The following is an 18883-nucleotide window of genomic DNA, read 5'->3' as shown; positions in this document are numbered from 1 at the left end:
ATGGATCACTGGTCTGATCTGCCATAGTAATTATTGTATTCTTGACTGTGCAATCTGAAGCTGAATTACACTCTTCTAAATCCATTGAAGTCCAATTTCCTATGCTTTTATTAATCATAATTAGACTATGTCAGAGGCAAATGCTAATCCATAAATGGAACCAACTGTTTCACATAAGGGTTCATTTGTGAGTTTCGGAAACCCTAAAAATAGGAAATAATTCGCTTCCACTTCTCAAATGCCGCATTGATAAATCATTGACTGGCATAGCCAAAAGTTCTTTTATAGCCTCAGGCCTGCAAATGACTGTCCAGTTGACAGACACACAATAACTACTGTGTAGATGTCTGTGGACTGCACTGTGCACTCTAAACAGGGTGATGCTGAGGTCATGGTTGCCTCTGCTGTACAAAGTCCAACCCTATTTCTTCAGAGTTTTAACACTTAGGCTGTATTGTTTGACACCCACACAGGTGCAGTTAAGTTCTGGTTTTCTCAGATTTGGAACATCAGCAGAGTTGCATGTAGAGTAGAAGTCACTAGCTGGTGGTCCCCAGGCAAAATCTGCCCCCCTGTGTGCTGTTATTGGTGTTGCCCGTTCTGAATGGCTGACAACCAAGAATAAAGAAGGAGAGGTACCAACGACCAACAGTGGGGAGCAAGTCATTGGAGGGGGGGAGGTTCACTCATTGTTTAGTCCCTCATCCAGCTTGCCTTCTGACAAAACAGTTTGTTTGTCAGTGGTTGTGTTCTGTTTGTATTAGTAGTTCTTCTCATAGGACTCAGTAAAACTGAACAGTGTTGTTCTCAGTTCCCCCAAAGGAAATTGTACGCACTATACCAGACCTTAAAATAATACAAGTTGATAGGAAGAACTAATATTGAATAAGTCTAAAGAAAAGCTCCTCTTAGCTACTGTAAGTGTTCCATGGATCCAGAGATCCTTATGGGAACCCTAGGAAGTTCATGAGAGTGCTGTTCAGCGGCTGTACTGTAATATCTGGTTCCCAAGGTATTGATTGGGAGGATGTGTTGTCTTGCTGCAAGAGAGGAGAACTTTCTGAGTGGCATAGATGTGCTAGCATTTCTGTTTTTCAGCCCGCTCTTTTTGTTACACTATGGTCCATGAAATGGTGAAGCCATAGGTGGAGAAATAAATTCCTCCTTTTTAACCAGCTGTGGCACAGTAGGGTGTCCTGACCCTGCCAAGGCTACCTTCATTTGTCAGATCATCAGCTTCATTTGTGTTGCTGAATAACATGTAGTGGTTTTCAGGTAGCAAGTCCAGAGTATAGGTTGCAGCTGACAGAAAAGGGGAAGACTGTGGCCTAGTAAGCATTGAAGTGGTGAGCCAGTGTCCGATCTCTGCTAGCAGGCTGATGTGGAATGTTCTTCCATGCAAAAAATTCCCGGTGCATTTATTTTTATTTGCCTTGTTTATTATCCCTGTGTCTCGCTGAGACTCAAAGCAGATTACTCCATTAAAAACAGTGAGGTATGAACAGTACAAAAGAAACAACCAACAGTGAACAAAACTGGTTTACAGAATTAGAGAACAATGCAATGCAACAGTATAGTGTGTACAAATAGTGTCACAAAAGTTGAATGGCAGAATTTGCAAACAATGCAGTAAGAACAGTATAAAATACAAAAGGCAGACAACAACTGAAAACTGCCTAGATTTAACAGCCTTATTCCTTTTTATAAAGAGGCCCTCCTAAGCAATTCCATTTTGCACTGCGCTGAATGATAAAAGTGTAGGAACTTTCCTGATCTCGTCAGGCAGGCCATTTCACGAGGTGAAAGCTATGAAGAGAGTGCTCAGGTATGGGCAGCTGTTCCTACCCACTTGTAGGATGGAACTTCAGAAAGAAATATGTTGAGACAGGTGATTCTCAGGGCTTTTTTTGTAGAAACAGCCCAGCAGAAATTCATTTGCATGTTAGGCCACACACCCCTGACATCACCATTGTTTCACACAGGGCTTTTTTGTGCGAAAAAAGCCCACCAGGAACTCATTTGCATATCAAGCCACACCCCCTGATGCCAAGCCAGCCAGAACTGTGTACCTATGTGTTCCTGCTCAAAAAAAGCCCTGGCAATCCTGCAGATATGTGGGTCCTGGAGCATGAACATAAGAATATAAGAGAAACCATGTTGGATCAGGCCAATGGCCCATCCAGTCCAACACTACGAGTTCTCTGTTAAATATGAGAGGGAAAGCTAGCTAGCCCCCTTCTACCAGGCATGTTTGTTTTTTTTTAATTGAGGGAATTTTTTGCCTGCACAGAAGAGCATTCAAACATGTGATCTGAAGTCTGAAAATGGTACACTCTGACCACCTTTGTGAGGCCACAGGGAAAGTTCCCACTGGAAACTCCTAGGAAAGGCCAGTGGTTCTGGTTCAGAGGTAGAGTTGGAATCACTAACTGGGGAATTGGGGGAGGGGGCAGGTCTCCACATTGGAGGACTACACACATTGTCCCCCCCCCCCCCCCAAAAAAAGTCTAGAAAGGACCTTGATTTTATGCATCTACTTTCATACTTTGGGCCAACTTGGCTTTATTTCAACCAAGGTTCTCCAGAATTTCAGTTCCAGTTCCAGTTCAAGTAACCTTTAATAGCATAACAAGGATAACAGTTTGATACAGTTTGGCAGTGTAAAAGATAATATGAATACAACTTTTTGCAGCACTATATAAAATCATGGAAACATTCCATCTGGAAGATTGACGGAAAAGAAATTGAACAAGTTAAATCCTATAGATATCTAGGAATTCTCCAGAAATTCAACTAGGAATCTAGTTCAAGGACAAAACTCATCCTTGGATCATTTGAAACAATAAGCAATAATACTGACACAATAACCTCTGCTTTGTCACTGAGTTAACTACACCCAGTCCCCGTACATTTGAGAAAAGAGGTGGAATTTAGAGAAGGGTGATTTCCAAACTGAGATGAGGCCCTTTAGAAGCTAACCCACCATTCGGGGTCCGTGAAGCCCATTATCTGGTTAGGTCCGTGTTTCTGTAGAGTCGTGTAGAAGTTTCAGCTGTTAATTAAAACTAATAGCCAATTGTAGTTATTGCAGGCACAAGCTGAAAAATAATAATGCTGAAGTGTTATTCTTTACGTAGACAGAAGCATCAGTACTGCATGTTAGTCTTCATTAAGAAATAACAAAATTCCGTGCCCATTGCTACACCAAGACCAGTTCAATTCTGTGACTTGTATACATCACACCTTATCACTTACCACAGGCTTGGCTGCCCTTTTGGCTTCTGGAAATTTCAGCAAGCATTGCCCATGCATATATTCACAAATGTAAGAGCTTCTGAAGGTTTTCTGTTCTCTTGCAGATATGGGGCAAACACACAGCCTCACCAGCTATTATCTGATGAAGCAAAGTTAATTTTTATTTACCAAAATGTGGGGAGGAAAAAAGAAACCCAATTCCTGTCTCTTCTGTCTTTCTGTTACTAGAGTTAATATACATTACGTCAAATTCCCACTTAGGGCTGGAAGATCTCCAATATGTTTGTAATATTGTGTGTTTCTCTATAATTGTCTTCAGCACTTTCCAGACAAAATTGGTGTTTTCATATGATTGGGCTTGTTCTGTCCTTTGATTCCTATGAATAGAGGATTGCTGTTCCCCGTGTGGGGAGAGGAATTGTCTTGAAACAGAAGTAAATTATCAGGGCAACTTTCTGCAGCTTTCTATTCACTTAACGCAGTCTTTTTCAATGAAGAAATACAAGCATTTGTAAAGCTGGATCTCACAACTGATGGGGAAGAAGACTGTATATATTATTGGAACTAAAATAGCTGAGTTCTGCGCAATTTTTTTGAAGGGGGAAATAAGACAATGTTACCACTTGTATAAATGTGCCCACCAGACTGACAGTAAACCCCTGGGCAGGCCCCCCCTGCCCCCCCCCCACTGTTCCAGCAAGGCCAGATCTGGGGGGAGCAGAGGGGGTGCTTGCCCCAGGCACCGACGGAGGGGGGGCACCAAATTGGGTATGGAGTCCATTGTATTCTATGGAACCATAAGATAGAATGGCCCATAAGGAGGCGTCATTCTTTAATTTTGCCCCCCCCCCTCAAAAAACATGTAGATCCGGTCCTGCGTTCCAGCATCCAGTCCTCTTGCTGCTGCTTTGCTGACATTACAAACACCAATGTTGGCAGAATGGGAAATTTGACTATGTGGCTCCATACCGTAGTGTTTGTGTGTGTATGTGTGTGCCTGTGTGTGTGTGTGCAAGTGTGCCCACGTGTGGGCTTGCGTGCGCATGTGCCACGCGCATTACTGCATGGGGGCAGAAGCTCCATCCGTTGCTGTAACAAATGTCAAAAAACTAAACCTGCCTTAATTAGTTTTTTTCGACTTGTTACAGCGGCGAATGGAGCTGCTGCGGTACGGTGTAGACTGCAGCACAGTGAAGGGGCCGCGAGGAGGACGCTCCGAACTAGCAACATTGGGGTCTGTGACATCCGGGAAGCAGCAGCTAGAGAGCGCGCAGCACCGCACAGCACGGCGGCAAACCGGCCTCTCTTTTACTTTCGCTTTGGTGAGCACAATCAATGTGTGTGTGTGTGTGTGTGTGCATGTGTGTTTAATGATCCTTGCAATTGCTTGATAGAAGCAGGTGGTGAGAAGACCTTTGTTGCATGGAGGCACACGTAGCTGCAGTGGCCTAAGATAGCTTGGCAATGGACAAAGGAGAAAAGGGAGAATGATTTTCCATCATAGTCTCCTTGCCCTTTTCCCTATAGCAAAAACTTGTTTTGGGGGAAAATGCTCTGTGCTCTAAGATGCCAAGTTTAGCTGTGACATCTTATCTCATATTGCTCTACTGAAAAGGTGCAACTGCCCGAAATACGAGTTCTCTGTTAAAAGGAGGCATCATTTATCTTGACCATTCCCGGTTAAACTTCATCAACAAAAAGGGGAAGTTTGGGTCCTAGGTATTCTAAAAATATGGACTTTAAAAAGTGTATATTTACAGCTTTTAGCTTCTCTGTCTCCTCCCCTAGTCCATGCCCTCCCCTCTTTGGACTTACAAAATATGGACTTGCAAAAAGCATATATTTACAGCTTTTAGCTTCTCTGTCTCCACTCCTAGTCCATGCCTTCTCCTCTCTGGATCATCATTTCATATGTACAGAGAGTTTTTTGTAGAAAAAACCCGGCAGGAACTCATTTGCATATTAGGCCACACACCCCTGGCATTACCATTGTTTCACACAGGGCTTTTTTGTAGAGAAAACCCAGCAGAAACTCATTTGGATAGTAGGCCACACCCCCTGACACCAAGCCAGCCGGAACTGCGCTCCTGTGTGTTCCTGCTCATAAAAAGCTCTGCATATATACTTGACTCAGGAATCTTACCTTGATTCTTCAGGAGCGCCCCACAACAACTGGACACCCCTAAGCCTTGATTCTCAACAGAGAATTCGCAATCATAACAAACAAGGCTACTTGATGGCATCATGAAATGGACATAAAATATCCCAGCAGTCACTGTGTTCTTCACAAGGCAGAATTCTCAAAACCAAAAGCCCCCAAGTCAGACCTCATGTGTCTAACATGTATCCATCACAGCCACACAGAGGCCTCTTCCTCCCTGCCCATGGGTGATTTTGTCATTTGTGAATACTTCATCACATGCCCAGCTCTACTTGTTCATGATGTATATTTATTTATAAATTTGATTTCTGAACCACCCACCCTCATGGTTGGGGATCAACATTAAAAAAAAATACAATCGTAAACAGTTTTTAAAAGTTATAACAATAACAAAACAAATACAGTAACCAGGGCTTTTTTTTGTAGCAGGAACTCCTTTGCATATTAGGCCACACACCCTTGATCTAGCCAATCCTCCTGGAGCTTATAGTAGGCCCTGTACTAAGAGCCCTGTAAGCTCTTGGAGGATTGGCTACATCAGGGGGTGTGGCCTAATATGCAAAGGAATTCCTGCTTCAAAAAAAGCCCTGACGGTAACCATTCCAGATGGCATCTAATATCAAATGCATCCTTGCCCCAAGGAGGGAAGTCCAAGCTAAATGAAGATGGTTGCTATCCTCAACTATAGGACTGATGGAACATCTCTGCCTTACAAGCTCTGCAGAACTGGACTAGGTCCTGCAGAGCACAGTTGTCATTTGGCAAAGAATTCCACTAGGTCAGAGAAAAAGCCTTGGCTCTAGTTGAAGACAGCCAGATATTTTTCAGGCCAGATTTTTCTCTGCCTAGTATACCCCTCTTTGAGGTGTATACCAGGAGAGGTGGTTCTGAAGGTATGTTGGTCCCAGACTGTTTAGGCCCTTGAAGCTTAATACCAAAACCTTGAACCTGATCCAGTATTCAACCTGGAGTCGGTGCAGCTGGCCGACCAGTTGGTTATGTGCTGTTAGTAGGGTTCTGGTGAGAACCTGAGTCGCCGCATACTTGCTTGAGGTAACTAATTACAAGCTTGTCTTTAAGGTGAAGGGTTCAGGGCCACAGTTCTAATATGAACCATTTGATTCTGTATTTCAGTGTGGTTCAGGATGGAATCAGCAAAATGCAGACAGTCTCTCTCTCTCTCACACACAAAATTAAATTCGAATTCAAATAAGAATCCAAAGAATTCACATTTTCTTATCACTACCTACCTCATCCTTCTAAATGGAGATGGTGGGGCTTGAACCTGGGTCCTTTTGATTACCAAGCAGATGCTTTATCAGTGAGCCACAGCCCCTCCCATAATTGTGTTTGAGCAGAGTAAAGTGAAGGGATTATCTTCCGTAGAAGACAGGAAGCAATTAATGTTTAAAAGACAGGAAGCAATTAATGTTTAAAAAGAAGACATTGAGGTGCTGGAAAGGAGAAAAGGATTTGCAAATATGATTTCCTTGGTATTCTTCCACTCTCAGATCAGACTTAATTGACTACCTGTTCAGAACATATCCACAAATGTTAATAAGATGACTCCTTCTCAAACATGCCCCACTATCCTTTCCCAGCTTTCTGGACCTTTACAGATTAGTAACACAAATCACTTGCTAGCTGATTTATGCTTCTGTGCTGAACTTTTTTGGTTTTTGATTCTCTTCTTCCATCCTCTGGCTTTTAGTGATGTTTTCAGCATAAAACATATCACTTCTGGCAGCCGGAGGAGCTGGCCCTTTGTTGCTTTCATTTCTAAGATAGCAAAGACAACAAAGTCTTTATCTTAAATCCTGAGAAATAAATCTCAGTGAGGAGTGATAGGTTTTTTGTTTTTTTAAAAAAACCAGAATAGTAAAGATGTTTTTAAAAGTAGCATAGGATAGTGATTAACAGAATGAGATGATGACCAGAGAAGTCCCTGGTCTAGATATCATCTCTTCCTAGGACTGCCAGCCTTCAGGTGGGATCTGGGGATCTCCCAGAATTACAATTCAGTTCTAGATAACCCATCAGTTCCCCTGGAGAAAATGGGAGCTTTGGAGGGTGGACTTTATGGCATTAAACCATGCTGAGGTCTACTCTACCCACAAAAACCTACCTTTCCCCAGGCTCCATCCCCAAATCTCCAGGAATTTCCCAACTGGGAGTTGACATCCATACTTCCGTGAAGGTGGCCTTAGGCAAATTACTATCTGCCAATGGAGGTCCAGTTTATGTTTTGTTGGAAATTTCTTCCTGAAAAACAGAAGTAAACAACATTAGAGAAGTAAACATCTCTCTTTCTCATAATACAAGAACTTGTGGGCACTCAATGAAATTGCTGAGCAGTCAGGTTAGAACTGATAAAAGGAAATACTTCTTCACACAAAGGGTGATTAACACATGGAATTCACTGCCACACGAGGTGGCGGCGGCTGCAAGCATAGACAGCTTCAAGAGGGAATTGGATTAACATATGGAGCAGAGGTCTATCAGTGGCTATTAGCCACAGCTTATCGTTAGAACTCTCTGTCTGTGGCAGTATTCTTGGTGCTTGGTGGGGCAACGGTGGGAAGGCTTCTAGGATCCTGACCTCCTGATGGTGTCTGTTTTTTTTACCACTGTGTGACACAGAATGTTGGACTGGATGGGCCATTGACCTGATCCAACATGTATTCTCTTATGTTCTTATGTTAGAGAGAATTCTGGGGTTTCTTTTGCATTGAACACATTGAAAGAAAGTAAAGTTGACTTAAGCCCAATGATTTCAGGGAGCTTAAATGGACCCTCTGAAAATTTTCTTACAGGCCCTTGGGGATCAGGTGTCCCCAGGTCCCTTTGTCAGGCCTTCCTTCTCTGCCTGGTCACAATTAAACAGTGTCCTGTCCCCTCCTCACTGAGATATATCCCAGTTTACTCCTTCTTGGTTTACCATGGAGATGATTCTAGAAATCATAAACAAGACAACTCTGGGGGATCGTCAAATGGCTTTGCCGAACATGATCCTCCACTGAGGGGGGAGCATTAGCAGGAGAATGTAGTTTTGATTATCCCCCCACCCCCACATTAAAAGTTCCTGCCAGTCTTCACTTTTCTGCATGCAAGCATCTCCTGGAACATGAGGCAGTGGGAAAAGGTGGCATCAGGTGCACATCACGCAGTCTGCCATTTCATATGTATAAGTTGCCCTTAGACTCTATGCATTATATGTCCTTGTATATCAAAATAAGTTTCAAGCAAAACCTCATGTCTGTAACTGCACAGGTTGCAGCGTTATGGTGCCACCTTGTTCGTGGCAAAGCTCCTCTGCGTCCCTGGTGTTTAATATTCCACAAGGGTTTTGCTTCTCGTGCAGAAGTGCCTACATGCAGAATATCTTGAGCTGTGTGTTACCCTGGCTGTAGGAATTAGGCTGTTTTTTTTTTTATTGGAACTGACTTGCCCCATTGAGTGCCTAATAGCACTTTGTAATCTTGTTTGGCTGTTTAAAGAAAAATTGAGAACAGACCATGAAGTGATATTTATATCTCCATAAGCGAGGCGAAAAAACCCATACATGCAAATGGCTTGTGAGCTCGTGTCCTACCTTGACCTTTGATGAAAGCAGAAAATTAAATTAGACATTTTCCTTTCAGGGCTTTATGCCAGAGAAGTGCCGTGTGTGTGCTTGTGCTGTTTCTAAAATGACCACAGTAATAAATACACATTTACACAAGAAGAACTAATTCCAAGAGAAATGAAAATTGAGGGGGGTGGGGAATCACATTTTGATGACATTCTGGAAGATATTAATGCAAGCAAAATAATTTCATATTATTGGCAGGTTCCATTTTTTGGACAATACTGACGTTTTTGCTACCTCATCTTTCTTTCTGGACTTATACACCAGTTTCTACATTAAGGATGTGAAGAATCATTTATTTGTATATATTTTGGTGACCCTTACAAGAAAGTGTTCTGTAGGAAATTATGGAAGCATCTCTGAGACCTAATTGAAGATAGAAAAGATGGGCAGTCTGGTGTAGGTTCACTGTTGCCTTTTTAAAAAAAAACTTTGAAAAGAAGTCTACAAACATGGTAGTCAACACAATCTTTTCCTAGCCTGATTGCCTACAAGAACATAAGGAGAGCCCGCTGGATCAGAGCAGTAGTCCATCTGGTCCAGCATCTTGTCTCACACGGTGGCCAGCCAGTTCATGTGCAGGGCCAACAAATAGGGCATAAAAGCTGAGACCTTCTCCTGATGTTGCCTCTTTGCACTGGAATTCAGAGGCGTAGTGACTCTGGATGTGGAGGTTCCCTTTAGTCACCATGACTAGTAGCTGTTGATAGACCTATCCTCTGTGAATCTGTCTAATCCCCTTTTAAAGCTAACTGTTCTTGTGGCCATGACTATGTCCTTTGGCAGTGAATTCTACATTTTAATCACCTTGTATAAAGAAGTACGGAATGACTGTGCTAATCAATTGTGACCTCAAGGACAAAATGAAACAGCTTTTGAAAACTTCCCCTCACTGTTCTGTTAACTTAAAAACACGAATAAACGTGTTTCACCTTACAGGTTTATAAAAATCACGTATAAAAAGACTGGCCATAAGTTTGTTTTCCTATTGACTGGGACCCATATTTTGTGTTTTGGGGGATTTATGGAAATGCTTTTTTCCTGTCCGTCTCTCTTCACACAGAGTCAGGCAGGCAGCATACATGGCTCTCCTCCCTCATGTCTTATGCCGTGTCTGTGAGGCAAACATGACTGAAAGGGAATGGCTGGTCCACAGTCACCCAACAAGCTCCTTGGCTTAGTAGCAGCCTCAGCCCAGGTCTTCTCTCAAAGGCGGGGCCTGGGTTTCTTCCTGAACTACAAGTGATCAGTTCGCTTGGAGAAAATGGCAGCTTCAATGGGCAGACTCTGTAGCATTACAATCATGTCCTCCTCAAACATTCTCCCCAAATCTCCAGGAATTTCAACACCTAATGTTGGCAACCAGTTTGGAGAGCCAGTTTGATGTAGTGGTTGAGTGTGTGGACTCTTATCTGAGAGAACCAGGTTTGATTCCCCACTCCTCCACTTGCACCTGCTGGAATGGCCTTGGGTTAGCCATAGCTCTCACAGAGCTGCCCTTGAAAGGGCAGCTTCTGGGAGAGCTCTCTCAGCCCCACCCACCTCACAGGGTGTCTGTTGCGGGGGCAGAAGCTAAAGGAGATTGTGAGCCTCTCTGAGTCTCTGATTCAGAGAGAAGGGCAGGGTATAAATCTATGGTCTTTTTCTTCTTCTTTTTCTCCTCTACTCCTCTGCCATAGTCCAATATTGTAATCCATGCACCACACAGAATATAGAGTTGTATTTTTAAAAAATAGTGTGCACGTGCACCATTCTTGACATCTCAGTGCCCTCCCTTGAATCTAATTTAAATCTCCAAGTGGAAGGCAGATAAACCTTGCGCTTGGAACAGTCTGCTGTTTCACATGCTGCAAAAGGTCAGATTCACTTTGCACTGTTCAGTAGAATGACTTCAGACATAATCTTCCAAGCCCCCTACACAAATCAGATCACCCCAATCATCCACAAATCAGATCACCCCATTCCCTGGTCAAACTACCCACATTTCAGCTATTGCAGGTGGTGTAGATAATTTTGGCCAGAGAGGCCAGCTGCAGAACATGTGCCCAGTCAGATGTATGATGTATGCAGACATGCAATGCACTGTTAAGAAATTCAGTGTGTAAGACTTCCTAGAAAATATGTACCCATTTTACAGATCAGAAGTGCTGAGAGAACGCTCTCTCTGGGGCAAATGTTGCTCCGTATTCTTGGTGCTTGGGGGGAGGGGGCACAGTGGGAGGGCTTCTAGTGTCCTGGCCCCACTGGTGAACCTCCTGATGGCACCTGGTTTTTTGACTACTGTGTGGCATAGTGTGTTAGACTGGATGGGCCATTGGCCTGGTCCAACATGACTTTTCTTATGTTCTTATGAGTATTTACCCCATGAATCTATGGCAGAGAACCAAGATCCATGTATAGAGCAGAAACATAGAAGAACCATGTATAGAGCAGAAACATAGAAGAACCATGTATTAGAGCAGACACATAGAGGGACAAGCCTCACAAGCTAACTGGATCAAGCCAGGCCAAGACGGAGAAGGTTGTCTTAGAAATCACCTTCCTCCTTACAACTATCAGTCCGTAAGCCAGCCACCTACCCAGAATCCTCCTCACTTCCATTCTTAGTGACTTGAAGTCTGGAGGAGCTAGTGAGGCAGCTAGCCATATTAAATGTCCTAGGTTTGCACACACCTCCTTCCCTCTACACATGCGTACCCCACATATATTTGCACAAAATAAACCAGTCTGGAAAAAAAACCTGGGAGGGAGGGAAGGATGATGGGGCAAAATAATGTTTTGGCCAACCATGACCCAACTTGCATGTTACCAGTCCACTGTGATCAATGTTTGCCCTCTCTTGTATTATATGGGGGAAATGTGGTCCAGTATATTTTAAATAATAATAACAGATACAGACTCGGTTAAAAGAACACACGATAGGTAGAGCAGCAGTGTGTGAGGAGGGTGGGGCTCATGAATGTGTTCCTGAATGTGTGAATGAGAATGTTAGACATGCACAAGGAAGTCTCGCTTTCCATCGGGGAAATGGAGAATCTACATCACCTACCTCTTAATAATGGGAGTTGCTTTTTTCCAGGTCCCTGAAGGTTCGTATCACCATAGTATCTAATTCATAGACTTAAAATAGAGCTGTTGCCTGCTCTTAGTGCAACCACATGATGCTGTTCAGAAAGCGCTGCTGAACTGATTATTTCGGTTAACTTGCATTTATTTCTAACCATTTGCCGAAGTGGTGCGCAGCACATAATCCCATTCCAGCGCAGTTCACTTGTTCAGTATCCTTCCTTTACTTGTTTTGTTCTCATATGCCCTCTCTGAATGCCGTTTTATTTTTCCTGGAAAGCCATTGCCTGGAAAAATAACGATTCTAAGCCAACATTCTTCTCTGTCAATCATGTACAGGGACCTGTCTTCCCTTTTCTTTCCGCTGAGGAATCAGAGATAAAAACATCTGGAGAATAGCAGATGAGGATCATCGAGCTAAACAGCTAGGAAACTTTACTTTGGAAATGGCATAGATGGATACAATGAATAGCTTTTGTTTTCTTGAGCAAAAGCAGCACAAGTGCCCACTGACTCAGCAATGTGAGAAATGGCTTGATTTCTTGAGACACTTGAATTAGTTTGGCCTGCCACCCAGCCTGGTGGGAATTTGCAGCTACTGCACCATCAATTGTAGCTGGGCAGTAAAACTGGTATCCTCAGTTTCAGTCTGTGCGTCTTGACCTGGAGAATGTATGCTAACGTTCATGTTTTTGGGTGGGGGTGGGGCTCAGTCCTCTTGAGGCTTGCATTTAGACCTGTCGTTTTCCTGCTCTGCCCTATCAGATTCGCCTTCATACTCTCCTCTTTCATGCCAAAACTTTCTAGAATCATTGCTCCCATGTTATTATGCTGTCTGCTATTCCAGTGTAACATCCTAGGTGCTTTGCTGTGCTGGCGCAGGGTGTGATGTTTCCACTGATGCATGCACCATAGCGCTTGATCCACCCTACTTTTTGCCTGGCCCAACCGACGAATGGGAATCTGCTCCACAGTCCCTCCAGCAGGGCGCTTGCACGCCTTGATTCAAACCTGGACAAACAATAGACCAGACCGTGTGAGCTCCACAGTTGTTGGGTGGACCTGGTGATCCTGCCTCAAAGGTGGGAGTTGAAGGAAATGAACTCCCAGGGCTGTCCCTGTAATTCTCCATCTGTGTTGCTGTGGGCTTAGGCTTGCGGAATGCCCATTTCAGTAGTCTCTCTATTTGAAGAAACAATGTGAGGGAACTCCATTTACTTTTGCATGACTGTCACTAAGGTAGGACAAGGCTGTGTATATTAAACAAACGCATCTGCAAATAAATTAAAAGTCTGATTTCCTCCCCTCCCCTCCAATGCAGGAGTGGATCAAGCACTGCCACAAGAACGCCGAACTCCCGTTACCCCCTCCTCCTCCTCTCGCTACCACCGACGCAGGTCCTCAGGGTCACGTGATGAGCGCTACCGGTCAGGTACGTGGGGAAAGGACTCCGGGCTGATGAGAGAAGAGCCTTCCCAACTAGGAATTTGAAATGGGGGTTCCAATGGCTTTCGCTGGGAACAGACAATCAAAAGAAGTTCTGATTTCATTTGCTAAACAGTCCCAAGCAAACACTGGATTAGGAAAGGAAAGGAAAATTAAGGAGTAACATGATTTCGGCACTGCTTAGCATAAGAATTATAGCTAACATTTGTAAGGGTGTGCGCAAAAAAGAATTGTGCACAAGTAGGGTTGGATCCAGCCAGCTGGTATCTATTGGGCCATTGATTAGCTGTTTCAGGTCTTTTTTTTATAGCAGGAACTTCTTTGCATATTAGGCCACACCCCTGATGTAGCCAATCCTCCTAGCCCCTGTATTAAGAGCCCTGTAAGCTCTTGGAAGATTGGCTCCATCAGGGGTGTGTGGCCTAATATGCAAAGGAATTCCTGCTTTAAAAAAAAAAGCCCTGGCTGTTCTGAACATTTTAGATGTATTTTAATCTGTAAGCGTGATTTTAATGTTGTATTCTATGACGGAACTCGCCCTGAGCCTGCTTGCAGGAAGGGCAGGATACAAATCCAGTAAAATAAAATAATAAATTAATGGCATCCAGTGCCCCGCTGCATTACAGCCCCCCTCCCACATGGCTTTTGGGCATGCGGATACCATGATTGTGAGTGTAGTCTTTAAGATGGTTACCACCTTCCCTTATCACCAGCAGAAAAGCTAGTTGGATCCAACCTGTAGACCTCTCCAGCCAGTTGATGACCGCCAGCATATAGTTCTTCCTGGCTGTCAATAAGAGAGGGGCATGTATTGCTCCTGCCTTCGGACTGAGCAGAGATCTGCTTTCATGTATCGCATGCTACCTGAGTCCAGGGGTGCACCTGCTCGTGTTGCCATAAATGTATCTGGGGTCAAGAAGAAAGGTGCTTCCCCCCAACAGCAGGTGGGTGGCATTTACCAACATGGTTCATGTCTACTGCACATTTGGAAGAGCGTGCTTTTTTGCATTTTACACATTCATTGTAGTGCTGAAACACTGGTGTATTTAGGCCATCTCATCAGGCATGCAGTTGCTCTAGTGCAGGGGTGTCAAACATGCAGCCCGGGGGCCAGATCAGGTCCCTGGAAGGCTCCTATCAGGCCCCTGAACTACCGAGCAACTGGCTGTCATCCGCTTCCTTCTCCCTCTTTCTTGCTTCCTTCTGCATCCCAGCTTGCTTTGCCGGGCTTGCTCAGTCGCACAGGAGCTACAGAGCAAAACCTCCATTTTCTCCATTGGCTGAGGCTCCTCCCTTGGGGGAGGAAGGGCAGGGAGGAGAGCTTGCTTTGCTAGGCTCTCTCAATCACACAGCAGAGCTACTGAGCCAAGCCTCTCTTCCTTCTGTTGGCTGCAGCTCCTCCCCCTCCTGGTCCACTGGGGAAGGAAGGAAAGAGCCAAAGTTTACTTTGCCCAGTTCTCTGGGTCCCAAGGGAGAGATACAAAGAAAGCACCTTTAAGACCAATGAGTGCTAACATTTTAATCATGTTTTATTTTAAGTTTTAAAACAAATCTTTAATTGTGTTTGTATGTGCCGTTTATAAAGTTTATATCTTTGCTACCTGGCATCACATTTTATGCCACACAGGGCCTGGCCCAACAATATCTCATTTATGTCAGATTCAGCCCTCATAACAAATGATTTCAACACCCCTACTCTAGGGCAAAGGCTTAAGAGTTCTTTGCCAAGCCATTAGAGAGTGAAAAGAAGCCCTTAAGCCCCTCAATACCCTTTCTTTCACCTTCAATAGTTAATCACAGATCTCAACGTTCCTGTGCTTGGATGTAGGTTCTAAAAATGTGTACGTATGCAGCGTATCATGCAACTCTTGGAAATGTATTTCCGCTTGTTATTCGGATCCAAATGGAAGACTCAGTTGTACAGTCTGGTTCCAGTGTGAAACTTCTTGACCCTACTCAAACAGAAAAGAAAGTGAACAAAGTAGGAGTTAAGTGCACCTTTAAGATCAACAAAGTTTTATTCAAAACGAAGGCTTACGTTCTGAATAAAACTTTGTTGGTCTTAAAGGTGAACTTTACTCCTACTTTGTTCCACTGCTTCAGACCAACATGGCTGCCCATTTAGATCTATCTACAGAAAAGAAAACGGAGAAATTATTCCGTGAGACTCGGTGCCCCAGGATTGCAGTCCTAGTGCAAAGCCTCTAATCACAGTAACACTCTGCAGCTCAAAGTGATAATTAAAGTCCCAGTGGGAGTGTATCCACAGAATGCCTTGAAGAGTTCTGGATGCAAAAGTGGAAGCAGATGCCACTGTATAAGTCTGCAAACTTCTAGGCAAGCCATTGCTCACACAGGGCTCTCAATCACAGCCAGTGTTTGGAGAAGAAAGGTTTCCTGAATAATCTTGGGTCCATCTGGAGTCTGTACACAGAAGGATTCTCCATTGGCAGGGGGAAAGACATCTTTACACCGGTGGAACTCCATTTGCCTTGACTGGTAATGGGATCCATATGCATACAGGGAGCTCTCAATTATTGAAGATACTCTTCAAAGGCAGGGGTGTCAAACTCATTTGTTATGAGGGCCAGATCTGACATAAACGAGACCATCTGTGTCACAAAATATAATGCCAGGTAGCAGAAATAGAAACTTTATAAAAGAAGAAGAGATTGGATTTATATCCCGCCCTATACTCTGAATCTCAGAGGGGTCACAATCTCCTTTACCTTTCCCTCCCCCCAGAACAGACACACTGTGAGGTAGGTGGGGCTTAGAGAGCTCTCCCAGAGCTGCCCTTTCAAGGACAACTCCTCCGAGAGCTAAGGCTGCTGACCCAAGGCCATTCCAGGAGGTGCAAGCGGAGGAGTGGGGAATCAAACCCGGTTCTTCCAGATAAGAGTTCTCACACTTAACCACTACACCAAACTGATACAAACACAGTTAAATATATTAAAGAATCATAGCGTTGGAAGGTTCCAGGGTCATCTAGTCCAACCCCCTGCACAATGCAGGAAATTCACAATTACCTCTCTACCAGACACACATACCTCTTTTTTTTTTAAACTTAGACTATAAACATGCTTAAAATACTCTTGGAGGGCTGGTTCTGGCCCGCAGGTCATATGTTTGACACCTTTGTTCTAAGGGGTAGAAACTGAACACATCCATAAAGCTGTCTTAAACTGAATGTTAGACCACTGGTCTATCAGAGTCAGTATTGTCTCCTCTGACTGGCAGCTTTTGGTTGTTGAAGACATCCAGGGGTCATTTTGTAGCAAAATAGGTGGTGGAGCTCATTGTTATTGTTATGCAGCTGTACCTACTATTCAATGGACAAGGAGGTGGAACTCTCAGAAAGGTTCAGGAGCTGCACTCCTGTGAGCTCCCACTGAATCCGAGGCCTGAAGACATCCTTGGAGGGCTTTAGGTAGAATGAATATATGAAGCTGCCTTGTGCTGAAAACCAGACCACTGGTCTCTTAGAGTCCGTATGGGCTACTCTGACTGGGACCCTGTCAGTTGTGGAAGACATCTTCAGAGGTTTAGAGGTTGAACACGTACATAAAGCTGCCTTATACTGAGTCACACTTCTGGCCTGTCAGAGTCAGTATTGTCTACACCACCAGGGGTGTCAAACTAATTTGTTTATGAGGGTTGGATCTGAACATCAATGTTACTTTGTCACAATGGAGAAAGCCAGTCTGGTGTAGTGGTTAAGTGCACAAACTCTTATCTGGGAGAACCAGGTTTGATTCCCCACTCCTCCACTTGCAGCTGCTGGAATGGCCTTGGGTCAGCCATAGCTCTCGCAGAGCTTGTCCTTGAAAAAGCAGCTGCTGTGAGAGCTCTCTCAGCCCCACGTACCTCACAGGGTGTCTGTTGTGAAGGAAGACGATAAAGGAGATTGTAAACCACTCTGGGACTCTGATTCAGAGAGAAGAGCGGGGTATAAATCTATGGTCTTCTTCTTTGTTGAGCTGGGCCATTTGTGCCATAAAATGTAATGCCAGGTACCAGAGATATAAACTTTATAAAGACACAGGCAAACCCCATTAACAATATTTTTTTTAACTTAAAATACAGACAAAAGCAATTGATTCCTAGCAGTGAAAGCAACTGATTTACTGGAAAACCCAGAAAAGCCCCAATAAATGTGTTTAATCATATGCAAGACTAGGTTTCCACACACCCCCCCCCCCAAAGGGATACCATAAAAGACCTTACATTTTTATACATACCAACTACTTTTGGGTCGGGTAAGAGCACTGCACAGGCTGGTTCTGGCCCTTGGGCCTTATGTTTGACACCTCTGGTCTACACTGATGGGCAGCACCTCTCCAGAGTAGTTCTTTCTCATCATCTGCTACTTCATCCTTTTAACTGGAATTATTGGGGATCGAACCTGGGACCTTCTGGATACAAAGCAGATGCTCTGCCACTGAGCCATGGCCCCTCCTCTGATGCCACTTCCAGGGCTCAATTTAGTAGCTTAAGGACTCCCAAAATTCCCCAGCTTTTAGAAGATCTAGTATTAACATTTCCAGCTTTCAGGGGTGTAAAGATAGGTTTGAACCTCTGGTTGCAATAATTTCCGGTAGCTGTCCTAATTGGTTAAATGTATTTGAATCTGGCCTTATCCTTTCATAAATCACTTTTACGTGGTTCTCTCACACACATCATAAACACATAATTAAAAAATGCATTACACTGTCAACAGTGGCATTCACGATATAGCCATAAATGGAATGCACTGATGTTTGTAATAAAGTTTGGTTATCCAGCATCAAGGCTTTCTGCGAAATGGACTGGTATAATTATGAGCTGGCAATATTGAGACCTGAAATGAGGACATTTCTCTCTACTGTATGTTCACAAGTAGACCTACTACTATCATGAAGGTTATATAATCATACTGAGTGTTTTTGAGCAGGTCAGAATTCTGCTTAGGTCTATTGAAGCATTTGTGGGTATGGATGTAAATAACATCACCTGTTTCTTTTTTTAATTAATCCTCTGTTAAAAAGTTAGGTCACCTGGATGCTTTGAGCTGGATATCCCAGCCCAGTCTTGTAAGATCTTGGAATCTGCTAAGCAGAGTGAGCCTGGTTAGTACTTGAATTGGCCGGCACATCCTTTAGGTGACTGTAGGTGGTCGCCTATGGTCATGGCCTGGGGGGCGCTGAATTGGGTGTCCCCCCCTTCCTTGCAAGTGAGGAACGGAGAGTCGCTTCCCTTCCCATTGGGAAATTAAGGCTCTGCCAATCAGCTGATTGGCAATTTTAAATTGCGTGGGAGGGAGGAAGAGGCAGGTGCGTGCATCCGGA

The 18883-nt window shown here is 43.9% G+C and overlaps 1 protein-coding gene across 4 annotated transcripts in view; it reads left to right on the top strand.

Moving 5' to 3' along the window:
• DIP2C (disco interacting protein 2 homolog C) overlaps positions 1-18883 on the top strand; it is a 398914-nt gene that overhangs the window by 241773 nt on the left and 138258 nt on the right. For 2 of the 4 annotated variants that reach the window (XM_060248084.1, XM_060248083.1), the window contains exons 3-4: positions 4404-4577; positions 13432-13542. In XM_060248084.1, coding sequence (XP_060104067.1) covers positions 4404-4577; positions 13432-13542 — 285 coding nt within the window. The remainder of the gene's footprint in view (positions 1-4403; positions 4578-13431; positions 13543-18883) is intronic. The other 2 variants (XM_060248086.1, XM_060248085.1) reach the window with 1 other exon arrangement.

This window comes from Heteronotia binoei, chromosome 10, assembly GCF_032191835.1.
Source record: "Heteronotia binoei isolate CCM8104 ecotype False Entrance Well chromosome 10, APGP_CSIRO_Hbin_v1, whole genome shotgun sequence".
NCBI lineage: Eukaryota > Metazoa > Chordata > Lepidosauria > Squamata > Gekkonidae > Heteronotia > Heteronotia binoei.
This window is presented reverse-complemented; position numbering and strand designations above follow the sequence as displayed.